The sequence below is a fragment of the Neovison vison genome, chromosome 6 (assembly GCF_020171115.1).
Source record: "Neovison vison isolate M4711 chromosome 6, ASM_NN_V1, whole genome shotgun sequence".
In the NCBI taxonomy this organism is placed as follows: Eukaryota; Metazoa; Chordata; class Mammalia; order Carnivora; family Mustelidae; genus Neogale; species Neogale vison.
In genome coordinates, this window is record NC_058096.1 from 3,709,253 (window position 1) to 3,728,944 (window position 19,692).

A 19,692-nucleotide genomic window follows, 5' to 3' on the forward strand; every position below is an offset into this window, starting at 1 on the left:
GGTAACAGGCATTTGTTCTTTGTTGCTGCATTTTGTAGAAACACAGGTGCAGACCTCGAGGGCAGGGGGTTGCTGGTGGCAGGTTACAGTTGGGACCGGGCACCGGTCTGGCTTCCTGAGTTGGGGACGTGCCCGCCCCACGACAGGGAAGGCTGCCTGCACGGGGCGGAGCCCTTGGGAACGGCTGCAAGCGGGTTCTCTGCCTGCACCTGCCGGTGCTCGCGACAGAGAAGGCCGGAGCCCAAGGACAGCACTGCCCCTTCCCCGGCTCGCAGGCCCCGGGACGCGGGCCACCTGCTCAGGGGTGGGGGCTCACCGCGGCGGATAAATGCCAGCCCGGGGCTGGGGGGGCACGTACGCGGGCGGTGTGCGTGTGTGGTTGTACGGGATCGTGAGCGGGGCTTGAGAGTGTGGGGGGCGTGTGAGAGTGTGAGGGGTTTGTCGGGGTGTTGCGTGTGTGTGAGTGTGCGTGTGTGTGGGAGGGTGAGAGTGTGGGTGTGCAGGTGTGGGTGTGTGCAGGTGTGGGTGTATGTGAGTGTGGGTGTGCAGGTGTGGGTGTGTGCAGGTGTGGGTGTATGTGAGTGTGGGTGTGCAGGTGTGGGTGTGTGCAGGTGTGGGTGTGCAGGTGTGGGTGTATGTGAGTGTGGGTGTGCAGGTGTGGGTGTGCAGGTGTGGGTGTATGTGAGTGTGGGTGTGCGAGTGTGGGTGTGTGGGTGTGTGAGGGGGTGACCGTGGGGTGTGTGGGTGAGTGTGGGTGTGCGAGAGTGTGGAATGTGAGAGTATAGGTGTGTACGTGTGAGTGTGGGTGTGTGGGTGTGTGAGTGTGTCAGGTGTGGGTGAGTGTGGGTGTGTGTCTGTTAAGAGGGACCTAGAAGACAGTTGTGTGCCCGGTGGGAGAACCTGGGCGTCCGTGCGTGCGGACGGGGACAGGTGGCAGGGGAGGGACGGGGCAGGTGGGGACGGAGCCGGGGCGGCGGGGGAAGGACACCACGTCCTCGGAGACCAGGGGTCGGGGCCGCGGTCGGGTCGGGTGCAGGGAGAAGGCCAGACCGGTGGCCGTTCAGGCCTGGCTCCTCCGGGGACGCATCCCCAGATGCCAAGGAGGCGTGAGCGGCAGGGGCGAGGCAGGGCCAGCGGGGGGAGCCGGTGTTCACTTCTCTCCGCGGGGACCTGCCGGCTCGGGCCCCTGCTGTGCTCCACGTGTGGTCCCCAGTGCTCGGCCGGCCGAGGGTGGTGGCTCCTTTCCCCGGGGGCTCGGCCCCCCCTGCAGCTCTGCCCTCCCCCAGCCCCCCGGACCCTGGGGCTCGTCGCCGCTCCACCCCCACGGCCAGGATGCCGATCCCGTCTTGAGTGCCGTTTACCTAAAAGCCGCCCTGTGTCTGCTTGCTCTCCGGACAGATGACAAGACGTTCCAATGTGAGATGTGTTTCAGATTCTTCTCCACCAACAGCAACCTCTCCAAGCACAAGAAGAAGCACGGGGACAAGAAGTTCGCCTGCGAGGTCTGCAACAAAATGTTCTACCGCAAGGACGTCATGCTGGACCACCAGAGGAGGCACCTGGAAGGTGAGCGCCACCCCGCTGGGGGCCTCAGAGCGGGGCCGGGGACTTGGCCTCGTGGGGTGCCGCCTGCGATGCTGCTGTCCGTCGGGGTTCGGGGAGGCCCAGCCAGTGCTGGCGGGGGGCCGAACGGTATCTTCGCGGGAACCCCCAGAACCATCCTGGATGTTCCACGCTGAGAAGAGTTAAGAAATCCGGACTCTATTATTACTATTTTTTTAGAAATCCGGACTCTTTTTTTTTTTTTTTTTTTTTTTTAGGGATCCGGACTCTAGGATTGAGGACTACACAGTCCGTAAAAGCATTTCTTCAGGGTCTCTCACTCTCTTGAGAAAATGCTTTTGATAGGAGAGAAAGTGGGGAGTAAACAGCGTATGAAATTGGGGAGGGAGTGACCTTGCAGCCTCGGGCACGGAGCAGAATGTTCTGGGCAGACGCCGCGGCTGGGGCCGTATGTAATTTCCCCCGTGCCCCTCAGGCGCTCTGCGGGCCCCCGATGGCCCCTGCCGTCTGTAGCTGCGGTGCTGGGGAGCCTCCCGTCCGCCGGGGGCTGACAGGAAGCCGGCCGCAGGGGGAGCTGGGGCGGTGGGTTCAGCAGCGGGTGGGGGGAGGGGCCGCACGATGTGGGGGTGGGCTAGGATGGGGCTGGGGGTGGCCGTGCAGGGCAGACGGGACCCCCGCGTGGGAGGGCGCCCGGGCCGCGGGTGTGAGCCGGGCGTTCCTGCCCAGACTTCCTCGGAGAACTGGCCAGACAGATCCTCTCTGAATCGGCATCTTCATTGTGATCGTCCTGGTTAGTCCCCCAAAAGCCACGTCCCCCTTGCAGACCAGCCCGCAGTAAGCGGCCCTGGCTGACCACAGCACCTTTCTGTAAAAGCGTGAGGGGAGCCATTTGAGAAAGAATTACAGGTGACGTTCACACGTGTTGAAAAAGAAAGAGTCACGTGCAAGGTGTACCTGGGGCACGCGGCTGTGTGTAGACGCGTATCCTGCCTCTTCCGAGTAAGACGGGTCCATCCTGTAGGAATCTCGCACCCAATTCTCTGCTTGGCTGTCGCCCACGTGGCTTCGGGAAATGCACCTCTTTTCTCTCTGTGACCCTTCAGGTGGGAGGCACCTGGGCCTCTCCTGCTGAACCTGGTGCCCACTTTGTGCCTGCAGGGCCCTGGGCAAGCCCCACTGTGCCTTGGTTTCCCCCCAGGCTGGTGGGTGGCCAAGCCAGCCCCTGCTGATGGAGCCCTAAGCCCCGTGTGCCACCTGCCAGTGGTCCTGCCGGGGTTAGTGTCTCCTGACGGGCGGGCATGCGGGCTGCATCTTAGAACTGCTTTTCCCCACGTTTGGCAGCCGACACGTGAGGCTGATCATTTTCTGCGGGACGACTGGACGGGTCTCGTGGTTCCGCTTCCCGTCAGAGCCGAGTCTCAGCCACTGCTTCTGCTCTGGTGCACCTTATGCCGCTGGGAGCCTTTGGGGATGTTGGGTTTTCACGGCCCCTTGACTGGGCGTTCTTAAGTCCGGCCCTGCGGTCCCTCGGTGGGATGCAGGAATGTTCCAGAACGGGTCCACTGGGTGGAAAGGCCCTGAGAGCAAATTTCTCTTTTATTGAACGATACCCTGTTCCTGTGAGCGTCTAGAAGTCCACTCTGATCCCAGGTAGGAACTGTGAGGTCTTCAAACCTTAAGGAGTCCCTTGTCACTTGGTTTTTCTCCCTGATCCTGATTGACTGATTTAATTTGCAAGGATGAATATTGGTATCTTTTTGACCAAAACGGTCATCCCTGAGAATCCTACCTTGGCCTTGAGCGCCGGGATCAAAGGAGACTCCGTTGTTCCGCGTGAGCTGCCGAGCGTACCTCCTCGACACCGTAAAACTCCGAACCCCCTTGTGTCTTCACGCGCTTCGGGAGCATGAGTTGTGCCACGGTTTGCTGGGGGCGCGCGCGGCCACTCTTGCCCTGGTGCCCGCAGGAGCGCTGGTTCCCATGGTGCGTGCGGGGGCCACCAGCCCTGCCCCCGCCGCCCGGGCAGCCACGCCAGCCGAGCGGCAGGGGCCCAGCACGCGCGTGCTCCTGTGTCGTCACTCTCTCGCTTGGGGGGGTGCGTTCCAGGCGTGCGGCGGGTGAAGCGGGAAGACCTGGACGCCGGTGGCGAGAACCTGGTCCGCTACAAGAAGGAGCCCTCGGGATGCCCCGTGTGCGGCAAGGTAACGCTCTCCCTTCTGGAACCGAGCTGGGAGCCCCACCCGGCCTGCAGCTGAGGCCCCGAGCTGCAGGAGAGTTTCTGAGTGCGCAAACAGATGCATGGGCCGTCGCCAGCGCCAGCGCCCGCGCGTCTTACACTATTGTCCTCGCATTCTGTGAGATGCGTCTCCCGTGAGTGAGCGAAGACGGGTCTTCTCCGAGGCTGGCTTCCCCCCTGAGCCCCTCCTGGAGCTCGCCGTCTCCTCCTCAGCGCCCCTGCCACGCGTCCTTGTGGCGGAGGACCTGAGTGCGGGGCCCCGAAGGCGCGGGGAGGCCCGGCCTCCCCTGCGTCCCAGCAGAGCTGGTCTAAGTGCTGACCCACCCCATGGCTGTGGGCGCTCCGGGTGAGCGAGGCGGGACGCCACCCTTAGGGGCAGGTGCCTCCGAGGCGGGCCTTCCGGGCCGCGACCGTGTGTCCTGCTCACCCTCCCTGCTGTCGGCCGGGACAGAACCCGTGTCCGCGACCGTGTGTCCTGCTCACCCTCCCTGCTCTCCACGGAGCCCTTGTCCGTATGCGTGTGTCCTGGTCAACCCGCCCTTAATCACGGACTCTCGGGGAGCACAGGCGCCATGTCCCTTCGATGCCCTTGGGAGATCACAGGTGTGAAACCACCTCGCCCTTGACTGGCGTTCAGCACATTTTACTCAGTGACACGTTCATTGCGTTTGCGTGGAGGGTCTAGACGGGAAGGGAGAGAGCTCGGGCGTTTCTAACGCTGAAATCTCGGCTGCTCCCAGCGACTCTTGTCTTTAACGTTGCCGCCTTGAGAAGACAGGGCTGTTGGCGATACCTGCTGCCTCCGCCCCTGCCCAGGAGGCCTGCCTTCCCTGCTGTCCCGCCCTCCCACACAGTGCCCCAGGGCCGTGGTCACAGGGTGGTTGGCCCAAGTACCCTGAAAATCTGGAAAAGAGATGTCCCGTGAAGACACGAGCCTCCTGTGCCTCGTGAATCGTTTCCCTTCATTCATCTCTCATGTTCTCCTGTTCTCCTCCTGGAGCGTGTGGGGTCAGGCAGGCTGGAGGAGACCTGCTCTCTGGGTTACGTGCCCTTGGGACTAGCCATGCAGACGGGTGCTCTCAGACCAGCAGGGCCTGCAGGTGGCCTCTGCAGCCATTTCATCCCTGGGCTCTGTGCCAGAGGGCACGGGGTCTCCAGCATCCCAGCCCAGCCCCACTGGGGGTGCATGGGGACGTGTGTGAGCCTCCTCAGCCACTGCACTAGACCAGGGACAGCAGGTTGGGGGAGTTGGCATGAATTGTGCCTGAAGCCCGGTCCCCACCCTGAGGGTGGCACTCTCCCTCGGTACGGACTCTCAGAAGATCCCGGCTGGTTCTGTGATTTTCCGGCTTCCTGAAAGGCCCCGTCCCAGTGAAACATCTAAGTGAGTGAATAAAAGGGGGCCAGATCGCACTGCCAGTGGAGGCGAGAGGACAGTTGGTTCCCGGGACAGCACAGGCTCATACTGAGACCATCACTGGCTCACGTTCACGCGTGACTCCAGCCCCGAGGCGGGTCGCGGGCAAGGGTCCAGTGTGTCCCTGCCCAGTCCCGGTCTGTGAGGTCCTGCCCCTCTGCCCACAGGTGTTCTCCTGCAGAAGCAACATGAACAAGCACCTGCTGACCCACGGCGACAAGAAGTACACCTGCGAGATCTGCGGCCGCAAGTTCTTCCGCGTGGACGTGCTCAGGGACCACATCCATGTCCACTTCAAGGTGATGCCCAGCGCCGCCCTGGCCCGGGGAGCTCACGTGGCAGCGTGGCAGGCCCTCGTGGTCAGCGTCCCAAAACACCTGTCCGCTTGGCCTGTCTTCCGGTGGGCGCTCGTGACCCCCTGCCGCATCTCGGGCCCCCGCGGTGGGGCTCACATGACCGTTCCTCTGTTCTGGGTGCTTCCTGGTGAGGACAGCGAGGAGTGGGGGGGCCGTGAGGATTCAGGGTCATGGTTAAGGGCAGAAGGACTGATCCAGGGAGCAAAGGAGGACATTCCAGGTGGCACCGAGGGCAGATGGAGACGGTGAGCGTGGGCCCCGGAGACACACCACAGTGCGGGGACCGTTCCTGGCAGTTCCAGCCCTGGGTGTGGGCTGGGGTTTCACTGGGCAGGTGGAAATCCAAGGCAGGGGAGAGGCGAGGCAGGAGTGTGGGAGCCCCCCCCCCCCCAGTGCAGGGACTGAGACACATGGACGAAGCTGGGGCCAGAGAAAGGGCCCAGGAGCATGTGGGAGCCTTGGCCGGGGCTCGGGGGACTTAGACCTCCGTTTGTCCCTGCCTGAGCCCTGGGAATGGGGGCCCAGAGACCTGCCAGGGAAGGATGGTTTCCCGAGGATTCGATGAGACGCAGCGGAGGCGCAGGGCCCGGCCGGTCTGAGCGCCCGCGGGGCATGGCGCCCGGCAGTGCCCGTCCTGGGGCAGCGCCAGTCCTGGGGCAACGCCCGTCCTGGGGCAGCCTTCTTCTGGTAGGTGCTGCTGCTTCTCCGCTAACAGGAGCCTGAGTAAGAAACACAGCAGTAGGCCCTTGTGAAAACCTCCCCTCTGCTCCGGGAGGTAAGGGGCAGACAGGATAGCGAACTTCCCAAAGGAAGCCTGTCCACCCTTCTCGGAATCCCAGGTCCTGTTTAAGAGGGAATCTGGCCGGCTGTGGTGCGCCCCCTGGTGGCCCTGACTGGGAAATGGGCCGTGGCAAGGAGGTCCCCTGGGTCCCAGCGAGGAGTAGACAAGATCCAAGACCGGGAGCCAAGCCCCCCATCCCCCTCCCGCCGCAGGCAAGGCCTCTTCCGCCCAGCCTGGCCGCAGCCCCGCTGTGGGGCCCCTCAGCTGCTCGCGGGAGCTTCTCTGACCTGTGACGGGAAGACTGAAGTGTTCCTCATGGTCTTTTTCAGAGAAGTAATAATTTTTAGCACGATCCCTGCCAGGTCATATGGAAACAGGCCTTAGAGAGGACTGATCCCTTCCCAGGGGGCGAGGGGGGTGACCGGTCCCATCACAGCCGGGGACACTAGCATCCCCAAGACCAGGCAGCCCCAGGCCGGGCTCCAACCCAGGGATGCAGGGCAGAGGCTTGGTGGGCTTGGCTGGCCCCGGGCCGGGAAGGATCGTCCGAACGCAGGCAGGAGGCTGGCGGGCTTCCTGCCGGGATGTGGGGTGCACGGAGGGGCCCAGGGAGCCCCAAGGGAGGCGGCAAGCAGGACCCCTACGTGGGACTTACGTGCGGCCGAGAGCGCTGCTGCCTCCTGCGTGTGGGGCAGCCCCGCTACCGCCGGGGACGCGACTAACCCATCCGCGCCTCTGCCGCCCTGTACTCCAGGACATCGCGCTGATGGACGACCACCAGCGGGAGGAGTTTATCGGCAAGATCGGCATCTCCTCGGAAGAGAACGACGACAACTCAGACACCAGCGCGGACTCGGAGCCTCACAAGTACAGCTGCAAGCGGTGCCAGGTAACCCTGCCCCCGCCGCAGCCCCCCGCCCCTCCGCCAGGTAACCCTGCCCCCCATCCCCCTCCCCTCCGTGCACCCTGGCTGTCGTCCTGCAGAGAGGCCTGGGTGCGGGCCGGCCGTGCCACATGCCTCCTGGGCAGGGCGGGTGTGGTGGTGTCTTCCTGCGACCACGGTCTCAGACCCGGGGCTGACCTGCACGCCGCAGAGGTGCTGGCCCGGGTGGGGGAGCGGTGGCTGGAGGCCGAGCTACACGTTTGCCACCGCTGGCCTGGTGAGCGCAGGTCCCTGTGTGAGGCTTTGGTGGCCGCAGACCAGGCAGCTCTGTGCTCGCGGCACCTGGTGTGGAGCCGTCAGGGCCGGCGGGTGGAGGTCAGCTGGGTGGGGAGCTGAGAGGCCCAGGGGGTGCCTGTCTGGAGGGCAGGTCGGCGGGCGCCCGCCTCCTGCACCCCTGCGCACTCCACACTTGGAGGCATCCCTCTCTGTCCAGCCGGGGCACCTCAGTGCGCGGCGGGGCCTCGGGAGCTGGGGGCCGGGAGGCTGCTGGTGGGGTGATCTGGGGGTGATGGGTGTGCCTGTTGGCAGCTGACCTTCGGCCGGGGGAAGGAGTACCTGAAGCACATCATGGAGGTCCACAAGGAGAAGGGCTACGGCTGCAGCATCTGCAACCGCCGCTTCGCCCTCAAGGCCACGTACCACGCGCACATGGTCATCCACCGCGAGAACCTGCCGGACCCCAACGTGCAGAAGTGAGGAGGCTGCCCGGGGCGGGGGGCTGCAGGGGCTGGCCTCATGCCGTGGTTGGGGGGCGCGTTCCCCACGGGGAGGCAGCTGCTCTGACGCCGAGTCCGTCTCCCCGGGGAGCCCGCGGCCGGGCCTGGAGGGAAGCGGGCCGTCCTCGCCCGTCCTGTTCGTCGTGGGTCCTGTCTCCCTCGCCCTGCTGGCCTCAGCATAACAGGGTGCTTCCCGACCTGCCCACAGAGCCACCAGAAACCCCCTCTCTGCACCAAGGTCAGGCTCCTGGGGTGCAGCCCTGTGGCTGCTGTAGCCCACGCTCAGTGCTGGGTTCAGAGCCGCGAGCCAGCCGCCCCGGGCAGAGGCTGGAGTAGCGGGCTCGGGCTGCCGGGCACAGGGCCCCCGATTCGCCCCAGCAGTGAGGTGCACCGTCTCAGTTCTGGGGGCCCAAGGTCGAGGGGTCGGCGGGGCCGGCTCCTTCTGGAGTGGGCAGCAGTTCTGGGCCTCCTTCCTTGGCGGGCAGACGCCGCCTTCCCATGACTCACGTGGTCTTCCATCTGTGCCCGTCTGGGGCCTAAGGACAGCCGTCCTCCTACCCCGCCCGCCCACGTGACCTTGTGTCTCAAGTGACGACCTCTGTAAAGACCTTTTCCAAATGCGGTTGGGGTTTGAGGTGCTGAGTATCAGGGCAGCGGCTTGTGCATTTTGAGGGGCACAGTTCAGCCCTGTTGGAGGCGAAAGTCCTCCTGTGTCTTGCTCCAGTAGCGGCTTTGTTGCCTGCCCTGAGCTGAGGCAGGACGTGGGGGTGGGGTGCTGCGGCCGCTGCCTTGCTGAGGCTCCCGTCCGCCTCCAGGTACATCCACCCGTGTGAGATCTGCGGGCGCATCTTCAACAGCATCGGGAATCTGGAGCGGCACAAACTCATCCACACGGGTAGGGCCCTGCGGCGGGGACTGGGCCGGGCCGGGGTGTCCTCGTGCTCCCTGCTCTGGCACCCGCACAGCCCTCCTCCAAGCCTTCCTCTGGCTTCTCCCGTCCTGGGGCCCTTGTCACCGCTTCTGACCCCGGCTTGGACCCCTGCCCCGTGGCCCCGGGTCCCGGGGACCTTCCCAGCGCCCCGGAGCCCTTGTGCAGGCCGAGGGAGCGCCTGAGGCAGCGGCCGTGCTCCTGCCCCCGCGCTCCTCCTTCGCTGCCCTTGTGCTGTGAGCGTGGATGCGGGCCTGCGGGGTCACGTTCGATGCGCTTGTTGCTCAGGTGTCAAGAGCCACGCGTGCGAGCAGTGCGGGAAGTCCTTCGCGCGGAAGGACATGCTGAAGGAGCACATGCGCGTGCACGACAACATCCGGGAGTACCTGTGCGCCGAGTGCGGGAAAGGTAGGGGCGCGGGGTGCGCGCGGGAGAGGTCCGGGGGCGTGTGGATTGGGTGGGCGCGGGGCTGGGTGGGCAAGGGGCATGCACAGGAGAGGTACGGTGTGGGGCCCCGGGGCCCGGCGGGCGCGGGGCTGGATGGGCGTGGGGTGCGCGTGGGAGAGGTAAAGGCGCAATTGGGTGGGTGCTGGTTGGGCGCGGGTGAGGTACGGGGACGTGGGGCCCGGCAGGCACGGGGCTGGGTGGGCGTGGGGTGCGCACGGTAGAGGTAGGGGTACGCGCGATTGGGTGGGCGTAGGGCGGGTGCGGGAGAGGTACGGGGACATGCGGTCAGGTGGGCGCGGGGCATGCACAAGAGAGATGGGGGGGCAGGGGCCCGGGGGGCGCACGGCTGGGTGGGCGCGGGGCAGGCTCAGGAGAGGTACGGTGGGCAGGAAAGGTACGGGGGCACGGGGCCAGGCGAGTGCGGGCTGTGACCTGCGGGCGCACCCGGCGTGTCGGAGCCAGGGTGAGCGCCTGCCAGGACAGGGTTTAAGTGAGAGGTTAGAGGAAAAATAGGACCCCCACAAGGAAAGAACAGGATAAGTTTTAAATTGGGGAAACAGCCCGCCCAAGGGCCGTGGGAAGCGCGGAGTAATTCTAAGAACCGCCGGGTGTTCTGCGCACACACGCAGGCTCCCCAGCTCTCAACCGCCTGCTAACCGGAAGCAGCGACGTGTTAAACAGCGATTTATTGTGACCAGTGAGGACTGTGACCCTCATTTTAATCAGACGAAATTAGTTGAACAATAATAAACTTAACAAAATATCTCACACCCCTAAGTAAAATGGGGAGAAAAGGTCATCCTGCTACATGGTAAATGTTTAACCCATTTCTGTTTAAACAAAACAAAATCGTGGAGAAGAAAGGGAGCGCAGAGCTTCTCAGGCTGTCACCAGCGGCCACCAGCGCCGTCTGTGGCGGGGCAGCAGGGCCGTCCCCGCAGGGACACGTGGCACATCAGGGCCGTTGGCTTTGCTGTTATATCTTTTAAAAATTGTGCATTTTTATAAAGTCTTTCTTTTTCCTTACTTGGTTTTTTTAAATTAAACGAAAAAAGACTGAAGAGAACACCAGTGTCTTATCATGCGTCTCCCTGGTAAGCCGTTAGCAGGTGTAAAATTAGACAAATCATAGAAGCTCCGAAGAGTGACCTGCAGGGAAAGCAAAACGTGATCCTCCCCCTGCCCTTGACCCTATCGCCTCTCCAGAGGTGACAGTTTCTTGTCCGTCCCCCAGGGTCACTTTGTGCAAAGGATGCACAGATTCCTTCCCTGGAAAAGCAGTGCAGGCCCCTAGCCCAAAACAAAGTGGCGCGCAAGGTGAAGTTGTCGCTCCTGCCTCAGACCCTTTACGCTCTGGAGAACCATTGTCACCATTCTGCAGGAACATTCTAGAAGTCTCTGTGCTTCTCTTAGTGATGTCCTGGCTCTCCCAGCCCCTTTCCCCACTTGCGGGAAGGGACAGTGTTGAGCACCACAGAGACGGGGAGGGTCAGAGGTAGACCTGGTAGGGATGCCCCCCACCCAGGGGGCAGACGCCACACCCAGGTTCCCCTAGGGGACCTGGCAGAACAGGGGCAGCTGCCCAGGGTGGGCACTGAGGTCAGAGTCACATCTTACAATGTTATATACTTGGTCATATCAGAAGTGTGCTTAAAATTTAGTTGCGTGATTTTGTCCACGAATTTTGAAGACTTTTTATAAATGCTGGTGTTAGTAATTGGACTAACATGTTATCTCACACAAATTAAATTATCGGTGTGGTCAGTTTGCTTTCAGATTAGCTATTACCACGTACAAGCAAATGCTTGGGTTTATCTGGGGTTTTTTGTACTTTGTTTTTTTACTTATTTAGAAATTCATTTCAGAGCATTTTCATGTCAGAATGGGTAAAATGGCCTTAATGTGACTCTCGGAACCTGGATGGGACTCTGTCCTGGAGATTCCTAACATCTCCTAATACAGACCTTTGCTTCTGTATTAAGGGCTTTTTTGTCTTCTTTCATTACAAACAGTACTGTAGGAAGTACTCTTGATTATTGTTTGTTACTTTACTTCTTCTTCCCCCAAATCCTAGGCCTGCCTGGGATTTATTCAGGGGAGAGGCTGTTAGGAGTGAGGGAGTTTCAGCCCAAGCAGCAAAAGGAGTCAGGATACCCAGGAAAACACTGGGTTCCGAATCGCTCGGTGCCGTGAAGTATTTGGGTCAGGCCCTGGGGAGGCAGCTGTGGGGCCTGCGTGCAGAAAGCCACCGGGGATTTAAAGATGTAAAGACGGCCGCCCCCCACCCTGTTCCAGATTTGGGAATTCTACCCATTTAAAACCCCAGCAGCTGGCCCAGAGTAAGTTGAAAATGGGATGCAGAGTGAATCCAGATCCCAACAGAAGGAGGCTTCAGATTTCCACCGCGTGGCAGTCATGCTTATTTTAAAGCTGTTCGCAGATCTTTTTTAAACTGGAAAGAGAAGTGTGGCTTGTCACTGATGCGGGCTGCAATGAGGGGTCAGAATGGGGAGTCTTTCCTTCTATGCATTTTCTTTTTATGACCATGTATTATTTTGTAACGTAGAATCTGTTCATTTTATTTTATTTTTTTAAAGATTTTATTTATTTATTTGACAGAGATCACAAGTAGGCAGAGAGGCAGACAGAGAGAGGGAGAGGAGGAAGCAGGCTCCCTGCTGAGCAAAGAGCCCGATGCGGGGCTCGATCCCAGGACCCTGAGATCATGACCTGAACCGAAGGCAGAGGTTTTAACCCACTGAGCCACCCAGGCGCCCCAGAATCCGTTCATTTTAGATGCATGTGGGGGAGGTGCAGGTGTGGGGCAAGACAGCACGGACTGGTTCTCTTCTGTTCGTTTTCTCTGCCATGGTCCCATCAAGGCCAGCGCCAAGACGCCCCTGTGCCTGGCACAGCCTGGGGGCAGCCGGTGCAGGGGAAGGGAAGGAGGCAGGTGGACTCGTGGACCTCGGGTGGGAGTGTACATTGCTACAGTTGGGCTGAGCTGTTGGGCACTCTTAGCTGCAGTTAGAAATGGATCTTGCTTATTTGGGGTACAAAGATCTATTTGCGGCTTAAACGTAATGTAGCACTGTTTGTAACAGAGAATGTAACAGGCTTGAAACGTGGGTGGCTATTTCCGTTGGCCTCAGGGCCCTTGCACTGGCTGTTTCCTCCACCAGAAATGCTGTTCCCCCAAGTAGTTTGAATTCAGTCCCTCCCACACTCCTTCTGGACCACTGTTTAGATGCGTCCTCTAAGGGGACCCCCGTCTGTCCCCCAGCATGAGCTAGCTTCTGGGATGGTCACTCAGACTCCTGCCTGTCTGCTGGCTCGGGCGGGGCGCAGTTCTCGTGGCTTCCGGCAGGCTGGGGTCTGTCAGGGGCCAGGGCTGGCTGAGACCCAGGCCCACCTCCCTGGCACAGGCAGTCTTCCGGGAACCTGGTGGGGACTCTGGTCAGGCACTGCGATCTGCCACGGCTGTCACTGAGGACGGTCCTGGAAGTGGGCTGCATCTGCCCCGCTCCGGTGCCCCTTTGGTCATCTGTGTGTGGTTCCAAGTCTGCAGCCCACTGCTCACTGACCCTGCCTGGTTCAGTTTGTGGCCGGCGGGACTGGACACTGCTGGCTTTGTGCATGGGAACCACCGCCCACCTGCTCCGCGGCCCCCTTAGCGCTCCCCACACAGCCCTGCCCACCTAGTGGGCATCCTGGACTGGGACGCCCACCGCGGACTCCCACCCATAGGGGACCAGCCCACCCGCCTCTGACTCCCACACCATACCGGGCCCCCCGCCGCTGACTCACACCATGTACCAGGGACATCCCTCCTCGACTGGCCCAAGTTGGTGAGGCTATAATTTGTCGCCCGTCCTTTAGCGAAGGGGCGTTGGGCTAGAGGCGGAGTGAAGGTTGGAGCCCGCACCTTTCTGCCTTGGCGGTCGGCGGTCCGGAGCACTGACTTCTCATCTCAGTGTTCGCGCCGTCGGGACCCACAGCTGCTGGGGCAGGGTGGCCCCCCTCCCCCGTCCTCAGATAACTGGGCTGTGTCACAGGTCCCATTCACGCCCTCTTGCTGTGAGCACTGACCCTTAGGTCTGCGCAGGCCCCTGAGAAGGTGAGCTTCTCCACAGGGACAGTAAATCCCCAAGGGCCTCTGAGGGCGTCAGTTCCCGTCTCGCCCCTGGTGGAGGGGGTCCTCTAGGGGAGACACCTCCACGCCCTGACCCCCACTTGTCTTGTTCTGTCCCCACCGAGACCTGTGCCTGCCCGAGGGTCCAGGTCAGGCGGGCTCCTCGGGGGGTTCAGGCAGTGTGTGGAGTGGGGTGCGGACACTGTGGGGCGGGGGCTAGGTGTGCGGTGGGGGTGTGGGCACCGGGGGTGCTGTCCTGGCCCAGGGTTGGGGGCAGGCGCTCTTGCAGGTCTGCATCACGGGCCGGGTAGGGGTATGGGGTGCGAGCACGGTGAGGGGTCCTGGATGCAAGCGCCGTGGGGGGCGCGTGGCGGGGCGCGGGCGCCCTAGCAGGGAACTCGTGGGGGCGTGGGCACGGGGCAGGGATGCGAGCTCCGTGGCCGGGGTGCAGGCGCGGTGGGGGTGCATGGGGGGGCGCAGACGCCGCAGGGGCGCGGCGCGGCGGGCAGCCGGCTCAGTGCGCGCGTCCGCGGCAGGCATGAAGACGAAGCACGCGCTGCGCCACCACATGAAGCTGCACAAGGGCATCAAGGAGTACGAGTGCAAGGAGTGCCACCGCACGTTCGCGCAGAAGGTCAACATGCTGAAGCACTACAAGCGGCACACGGGTGAGTCCGCCGCGGCCGGGCCGGGCGTGGGGGCTGCCCCGGCTCCTGCTCCTTGTGGCCGGGCTCTCGGGCGCTGCCTCTGCCGGCGACCGTCCCCTCCCAGTGGGCACCCCATCCCCACGTGCCCCCACGGTCACCATCCACGCGTTTGCTGAGCTCTCCCGGGCTGCCCTGCTCGCGTCTTGCACGCAGCCGTGTGCCCGAGCGGGTGCCCACGAACTGACTGCACGGGCCCGGCTGTCCACCACCGCTCTTCTGGGGCGGGAGACCCTGGAACATCCCAAGTGTCTGTGCGTCCCCGAGAAGGAACAGCACACCTGTTAGGTCAACGTATGCGTTAATTTACTTAGAGGCCTGTGATGCGGCAGGGAAGACAGGCTGTGTAGCAACTACGAGTCCTTCTCAGGAGACACGGGCATGTGGATGAGCACGTGTGAGGGAGAGAAGCAGGGGACACGGGAACTCTGCTGACCGGCTCTGTCTGTGTGAAGCTTCTTTCCCGTGGTTCCCTGTGTCCCCTGCAAACTGGATTTCGAGCATTGCCCTGTCTGGTCCAGCTTCCCTGCTCGCCCACCTCCCTCATGGCCCCCCTGAGAGACAGATGAGCTCTTGGGTCTGGGGAGAAACACGTGGAGCCCCAGAAAACTTCAGAAATGCGGTGCCGAGTGAGGCTGACCACACTGGTTCTGCTGGTGCAGAGCGGACGGAGGGCTCGGGGCCCGCTGGCCTCACCAGACCCACTGAGGGAGGCGCTGCTGAGCTGCCCAGCTGTCCGGTTCAGTGCTCTGGGGTCCCCTGGCCGTTCCCTTGCCGCACCACGGCCTCTGTGCACACAGAGACCCTTGGCCAAGGGGTCCAGTTAAAACCCCGTGGGAGCCTCTGAGGTCAGCACGCCTCTCCTGCAGGGATTAAAGATTTCATGTGTGAGCTGTGCGGGAAGACCTTCAGCGAGAGGAACACGATGGAGACCCACAAGCTCATCCACACAGGTAAGCAGGGCGGCGGGCCTGGCGCTCGGCCCCTCGCCCCGGTCCCTGGTGCGCCCCTCCCACCCCCGCGTGTGCAGGGCGGGGATACTGTCCACCTGCTCTTCAGGGCAGGCCTTTTTCAGAGTGTTTGGTCTGTCCTGCCTTCGTGGGTGGCCCCTTGCCAGCTAAAGGTCAGCCCACCTGGACTCTCCAATGTCCACTCCCAAATTTTCCAACACTGGAGCAGCATCCCACGCCATGCTCCGGGAGGAAGGCCGCCGTCTGCTCATCTTGGCCCGGGCCACCTGTCCCCCCGCCTGTCCCGTGGGTCGCGGGCCGACCCCGCTGGTGACCCGGGCTTGTATCTTCCTCCCCGTGTGCGTGGGCAGTGGGCAAGCAGTGGACGTGCTCCGTGTGCGACAAGAAGTACGTCACCGAGTATATGCTGCAGAAGCACGTGCAGCTCACGCACGACAAAGTGGAGGCGCAGAGCTGCCAGCTGTGCGGGACCAAGGTGTCCACCAGGGCCTCCATGAGCAGACACATCCGGCGCAAACACCCGGAGGTGAGCAGGGGCGGGCACACACGCTCCCTCCCCATCCCCGCCCAGCGCTCACAGACCACTTCACACTGGCTCCCGGGTCCCCCCTGCAGACCCAGGAATCCTAGGGGCGGGTCCGGCCCTTATGTTCCCTCCTCTGGGAGGTGCCAAGCGATTGAATGAGTGAGTGAGTGAATGAATGAAGGGAGACCCTCAAACACAGTTTTCGCTGAGGTTGTGGGTTATGGTCTCACTAGAATCACAGCCGGACAGAAGCACGACCCCGGTGCCCTCCCTCCGTCCTTCCCGTCAGGGTGGCTGACACGGGGCGCAGAACGGGGCCTCCCTGTGGCAGGGGGCGAGGCCGGTCCCAGCACCGACAGGAACAGTCACACAGAGAAGCCGACTCTGCCCACCTGGGCGCAGGCTCCAGAGGAAGATCTGGGGCATCAAATAATTCACGTGCTTTAAAGAGAAGCAAACAAAAACGGGTAGAAAAAAGCGCGGGTCAGCAGCTGTCCGATAACTCTGGGGGAAGGAGTCACGCATGAGAACATCCGTCGATCTGACGGGCAGGGCACCCCCGACTCGGGATGCCGTAGGTCCGGCCCAGGAGCAGGAGGCAGCCCGGGAGCAGGTGAACAGTGTCCTGTCGGCAGCCGCTCTGAGCTGCTGGTAGGGACGGCTGTTCGAGGAGGAGACTGGAAGAACCGAGCGTGCGCACACGTGGAGGGGAAGCGTATGAGGCTAAAACTCAGAAAAGAACCTTCAACCTCACCAAACCCCAGAAACGGGAATGTTCGCTGAAGATGCCGTCCTTCGTCTGTTGGCTCAGCGGGGGAACTTGAGATTGGAAGTGACCGTGCTGGGCTGGCTCAAGGCGGGCACCCTGGTCACGGCCGTCCTCCTGGGGGCAGCGTGGCCGTACTGGATCCTTCCTCCCAGTGGGAGCCCTGCGGCTCCAGTCGTGACAGTGTAGCCATGTGCTTGGAATCCGATACACGGTTCTGAGTGGCCACAGTTACACGTCCTACAGGCTGTATGTGCGCGCGCGTGTGTGTGTGTGTGTGTGAGATGCTCGCCTCTGTGAAGCAGGTGATCGCAGGAGGAAGAGGAGACGGCGTTGTATGGGGTCCTGGTGTTGAAATTGTCCGCCACAAGCAGCCAGCCGGGGTTTCGGCCTCTCCGAGTGTCCACCTGGTAGACCGCTGTCAGCCAACTGGGTCTCCGGGCCCAGGGCAGGTGCCGCAGGCTCTCCACATGGTGACTCTGCGGTCCGTGCGAGTTCCCTGTTGCTGTGTGGGTCTCTGTAGTTGCCCGTGTTCACAAGGAGCCCGGGAGTCGGTCTCTGCAGACCGGAAGCATGCTACTGGGTGCAGAGAGAGGCCGCAGCCGGCGTGGAGGGGCCCAGCGAGCCCTTTCTCCAGCAAGTCCTTTCACCAGGATCGGAGATCACTCCCTAGCGGACTGATCACTCTGCAAGGTCCCCTTTCCATGCCTGCTTCTCCAGTGGCGGCGGCGTTCGCCACAACCCGCCTGGGCACGCCCACACTGGGCAGGGGTGGCCGGCAGGGAGGGGAAGGCTGTCGGATGAGGGGCAGAGGACGCTTGTCTGTGCCTTTTCTCAGCTCTGGTTTCCCAAGACTGGGTTCATTCCTTGGGATCTTTTCACCCTTGTTTTATTCTGTGTTGTTCAAACGTGCGCACATGAAGCTGCCGCTGGTGGGGAGCCCACTGTCCAGGATGCATCTTGCCCTCCTGGACTTGACAGTCCTGGACTTGAGCTGAGCTGGGTCGGGAACAGGGGGGTGCCTGTGAGACATGCAGATATCGCATCCCAGGCTTATCACCTGTGCTCACTTGTAGGTCCTGGCCGTGAGGATCGACGACCTGGACCACCTCCCGGAGACCACCACCATCGATGCCTCTTCCATTGGCATCGTCCAGGTAGGCACTGAGCAGACCCGCGGGCTGGGGCGGGGAGCCTCGGACAGGAGCTGTGCACAGCTGGAAGCAAAATTGCCTCTTCTTCAGGGACCTCGCACTTTACTCTGAAGGCCTTCAACTGATTGGATGAGGCCCACCCACAATAAGGAGGGTTATCTACTTTCCTCAGAGTCCACTGATATAATGTTAATCTCATCTAAAAAAATACTTTCTCGGGACGCCTGGGTGGCTCAGTTGGTTGGACGACTGCCTTCGGCTCAGGGCGTGATCCTGGAGTCCCGGGATCGAGTCCCGCATCGGGCTCCCAGCTCCATGGGGAGTCTGCTTCGCTCTCTGACCTTCTCCTCGCTCGTGCTCTCTCTCACTGTCTCTCTCTCTCAAATAAATAAATAAAATCTAAAAAAAAAAAAAAAAAAAAACAAAACCTTTCTCGGCATCTTTGCTGGACAGCGAAACACGTGGGCGCCCCGGCCCAGCCATGTTGACATGTGAAATTAACTATCCCCGTTAGAGTCCATAAAAACTCAGCATAATGAGATTACTGTAACTAAAATAACTTTACGACGTGAACTTAGTTTTTAAGGACATTTAAGCCACTGCGTTCATCGAACCGGTGTTTTATTATAACAGGAATATGCCACGGTCTTGGTTGCTTTAAAATCATGGGCCACACCTCTGATTGTAACAGCTCTTTGAACAGAGTACTCAGGTGCTGGGTCGCAGTGAGTGAGCCCGAGAAGGCCTGTCCCTGCCTCTCTGCAGTGCCCCAGAGGCCCATGGCCCACGTCCTGCCCCGATGAGGGCAATCCCATGATGGCCTTGCCCTGGCAGGCTTCCACTGGGTCTCTCTGCCCCTGGGTGGGATTTCAGCACATGGGACGGCGTAGGAGGCCCAGGAAGTGTGGTCGGTGACCAGGATGGCCTCTTGGACACCCAAGCCAGTCATGGCGTCGGCTTGGTTCTGAACATTGGTCAGTCTGCAGCAGTGCACCCTGGACGGACCAAGAAGCGTGCAGTGTGCCTGCCTGGGGTCACCATACGGCTGGCACGGTAGCCGTCCCCAGAGGAGACCATGTGATGTTCTCACGGTCAAGCCCGTTCTGATCCAAGGTCATTTATATCGGGAATTTGCTTCAGCCTGGGGATGAGAGCACGGGCATGATTGGATTTTCAGCCTCAGGTAGAGCTCAGCAGAGCTGAAACAGGCATTAAAAACTTGTCTTTAGAGATGCTCATGTTCCAGCACAAATTGTGGCTTTTAAAAACAGGACGTGCACGTAATTTCCTTCACTTTTTAAGAGAAAGTGAACCCAATGGGGACATGACCCATCTCTGGGTGCACCCGAGCAGCCATTGCCATGGTCGTTCTGTTCCCTGGGGCCACCTGGGGGCATGTCCTGGGACAGTCCTAGGACCCAGATGGTGCCGAATGTTGTTTTCTGCAGCCTGAACTGAGTCTGGAGCAGGAGGAGCTGGCCGAGGGGAAGCACGGGAAAGCTGCCAGGAGGGCCCACAAGAGGAAGCAGAAGCTGGAGGCCGAGGCGGCGGGCACCCCGGGGCCAGAGGAAGCCACCTTCAGCGAGTACACGGAGAAGGAGCCTGTGCTGTCGGGCGTGGGGGACGAAACGGACTCCGCGGTACAGAGTATCCAGCAGGTTGGTCCCTTCCTGCGGGGGCGGAGCATCCCCGGGAGCAGCTGCGGGGCACGGGGACACTGCCTGTGCCCTGCAAACGTGCTGATGCTGGCCCGGGCCCCGCGGTGGCAGGCGCTGTATGGGGCACTGCTCCCATCAGCCAGCATCAGCGACGCCCTTCCCAGCTCAGACCTAGAGGTCACAGCTGTCACCGGGACCAGCGGCTTGACTGTGGTGCATGTGTGGGGTAGGCATCTCCCACCGCTTGGGAATCAGGAGCTTTCTGGGAGGTTATAAGTGGCCCCTGTGTGTCTCCTTACCACGAGAGTGGGGCCCGGTGCATCTGCCCCTGTGAGGTCACACCCAAGGTCCCCGGAGCGCTGGCGGAGGCAGAGATGCCCGTCATCTGCTGCTT

The 19,692-nt window shown here is 61.7% G+C and overlaps 1 protein-coding gene across 2 annotated transcripts in view; it reads left to right on the forward strand.

The window, feature by feature from the left end:
* Nucleotides 1-19,692, forward strand: part of PRDM15 (PR/SET domain 15) — a 41,149-nt gene that overhangs the window by 18,321 nt on the left and 3,136 nt on the right. For both annotated transcript variants that reach the window (XM_044250892.1, XM_044250893.1), the window contains exons 12-23: nt 1,399-1,566; nt 3,670-3,764; nt 5,384-5,515; nt 7,108-7,242; nt 7,825-7,988; nt 8,828-8,907; nt 9,229-9,348; nt 14,056-14,187; nt 15,093-15,176; nt 15,545-15,720; nt 17,563-17,643; nt 19,089-19,298. In XM_044250892.1, coding sequence (XP_044106827.1) covers nt 1,399-1,566; nt 3,670-3,764; nt 5,384-5,515; nt 7,108-7,242; nt 7,825-7,988; nt 8,828-8,907; nt 9,229-9,348; nt 14,056-14,187; nt 15,093-15,176; nt 15,545-15,720; nt 17,563-17,643; nt 19,089-19,298 — 1,577 coding nt within the window. The remainder of the gene's footprint in view (nt 1-1,398; nt 1,567-3,669; nt 3,765-5,383; nt 5,516-7,107; nt 7,243-7,824; nt 7,989-8,827; nt 8,908-9,228; nt 9,349-14,055; nt 14,188-15,092; nt 15,177-15,544; nt 15,721-17,562; nt 17,644-19,088; nt 19,299-19,692) is intronic.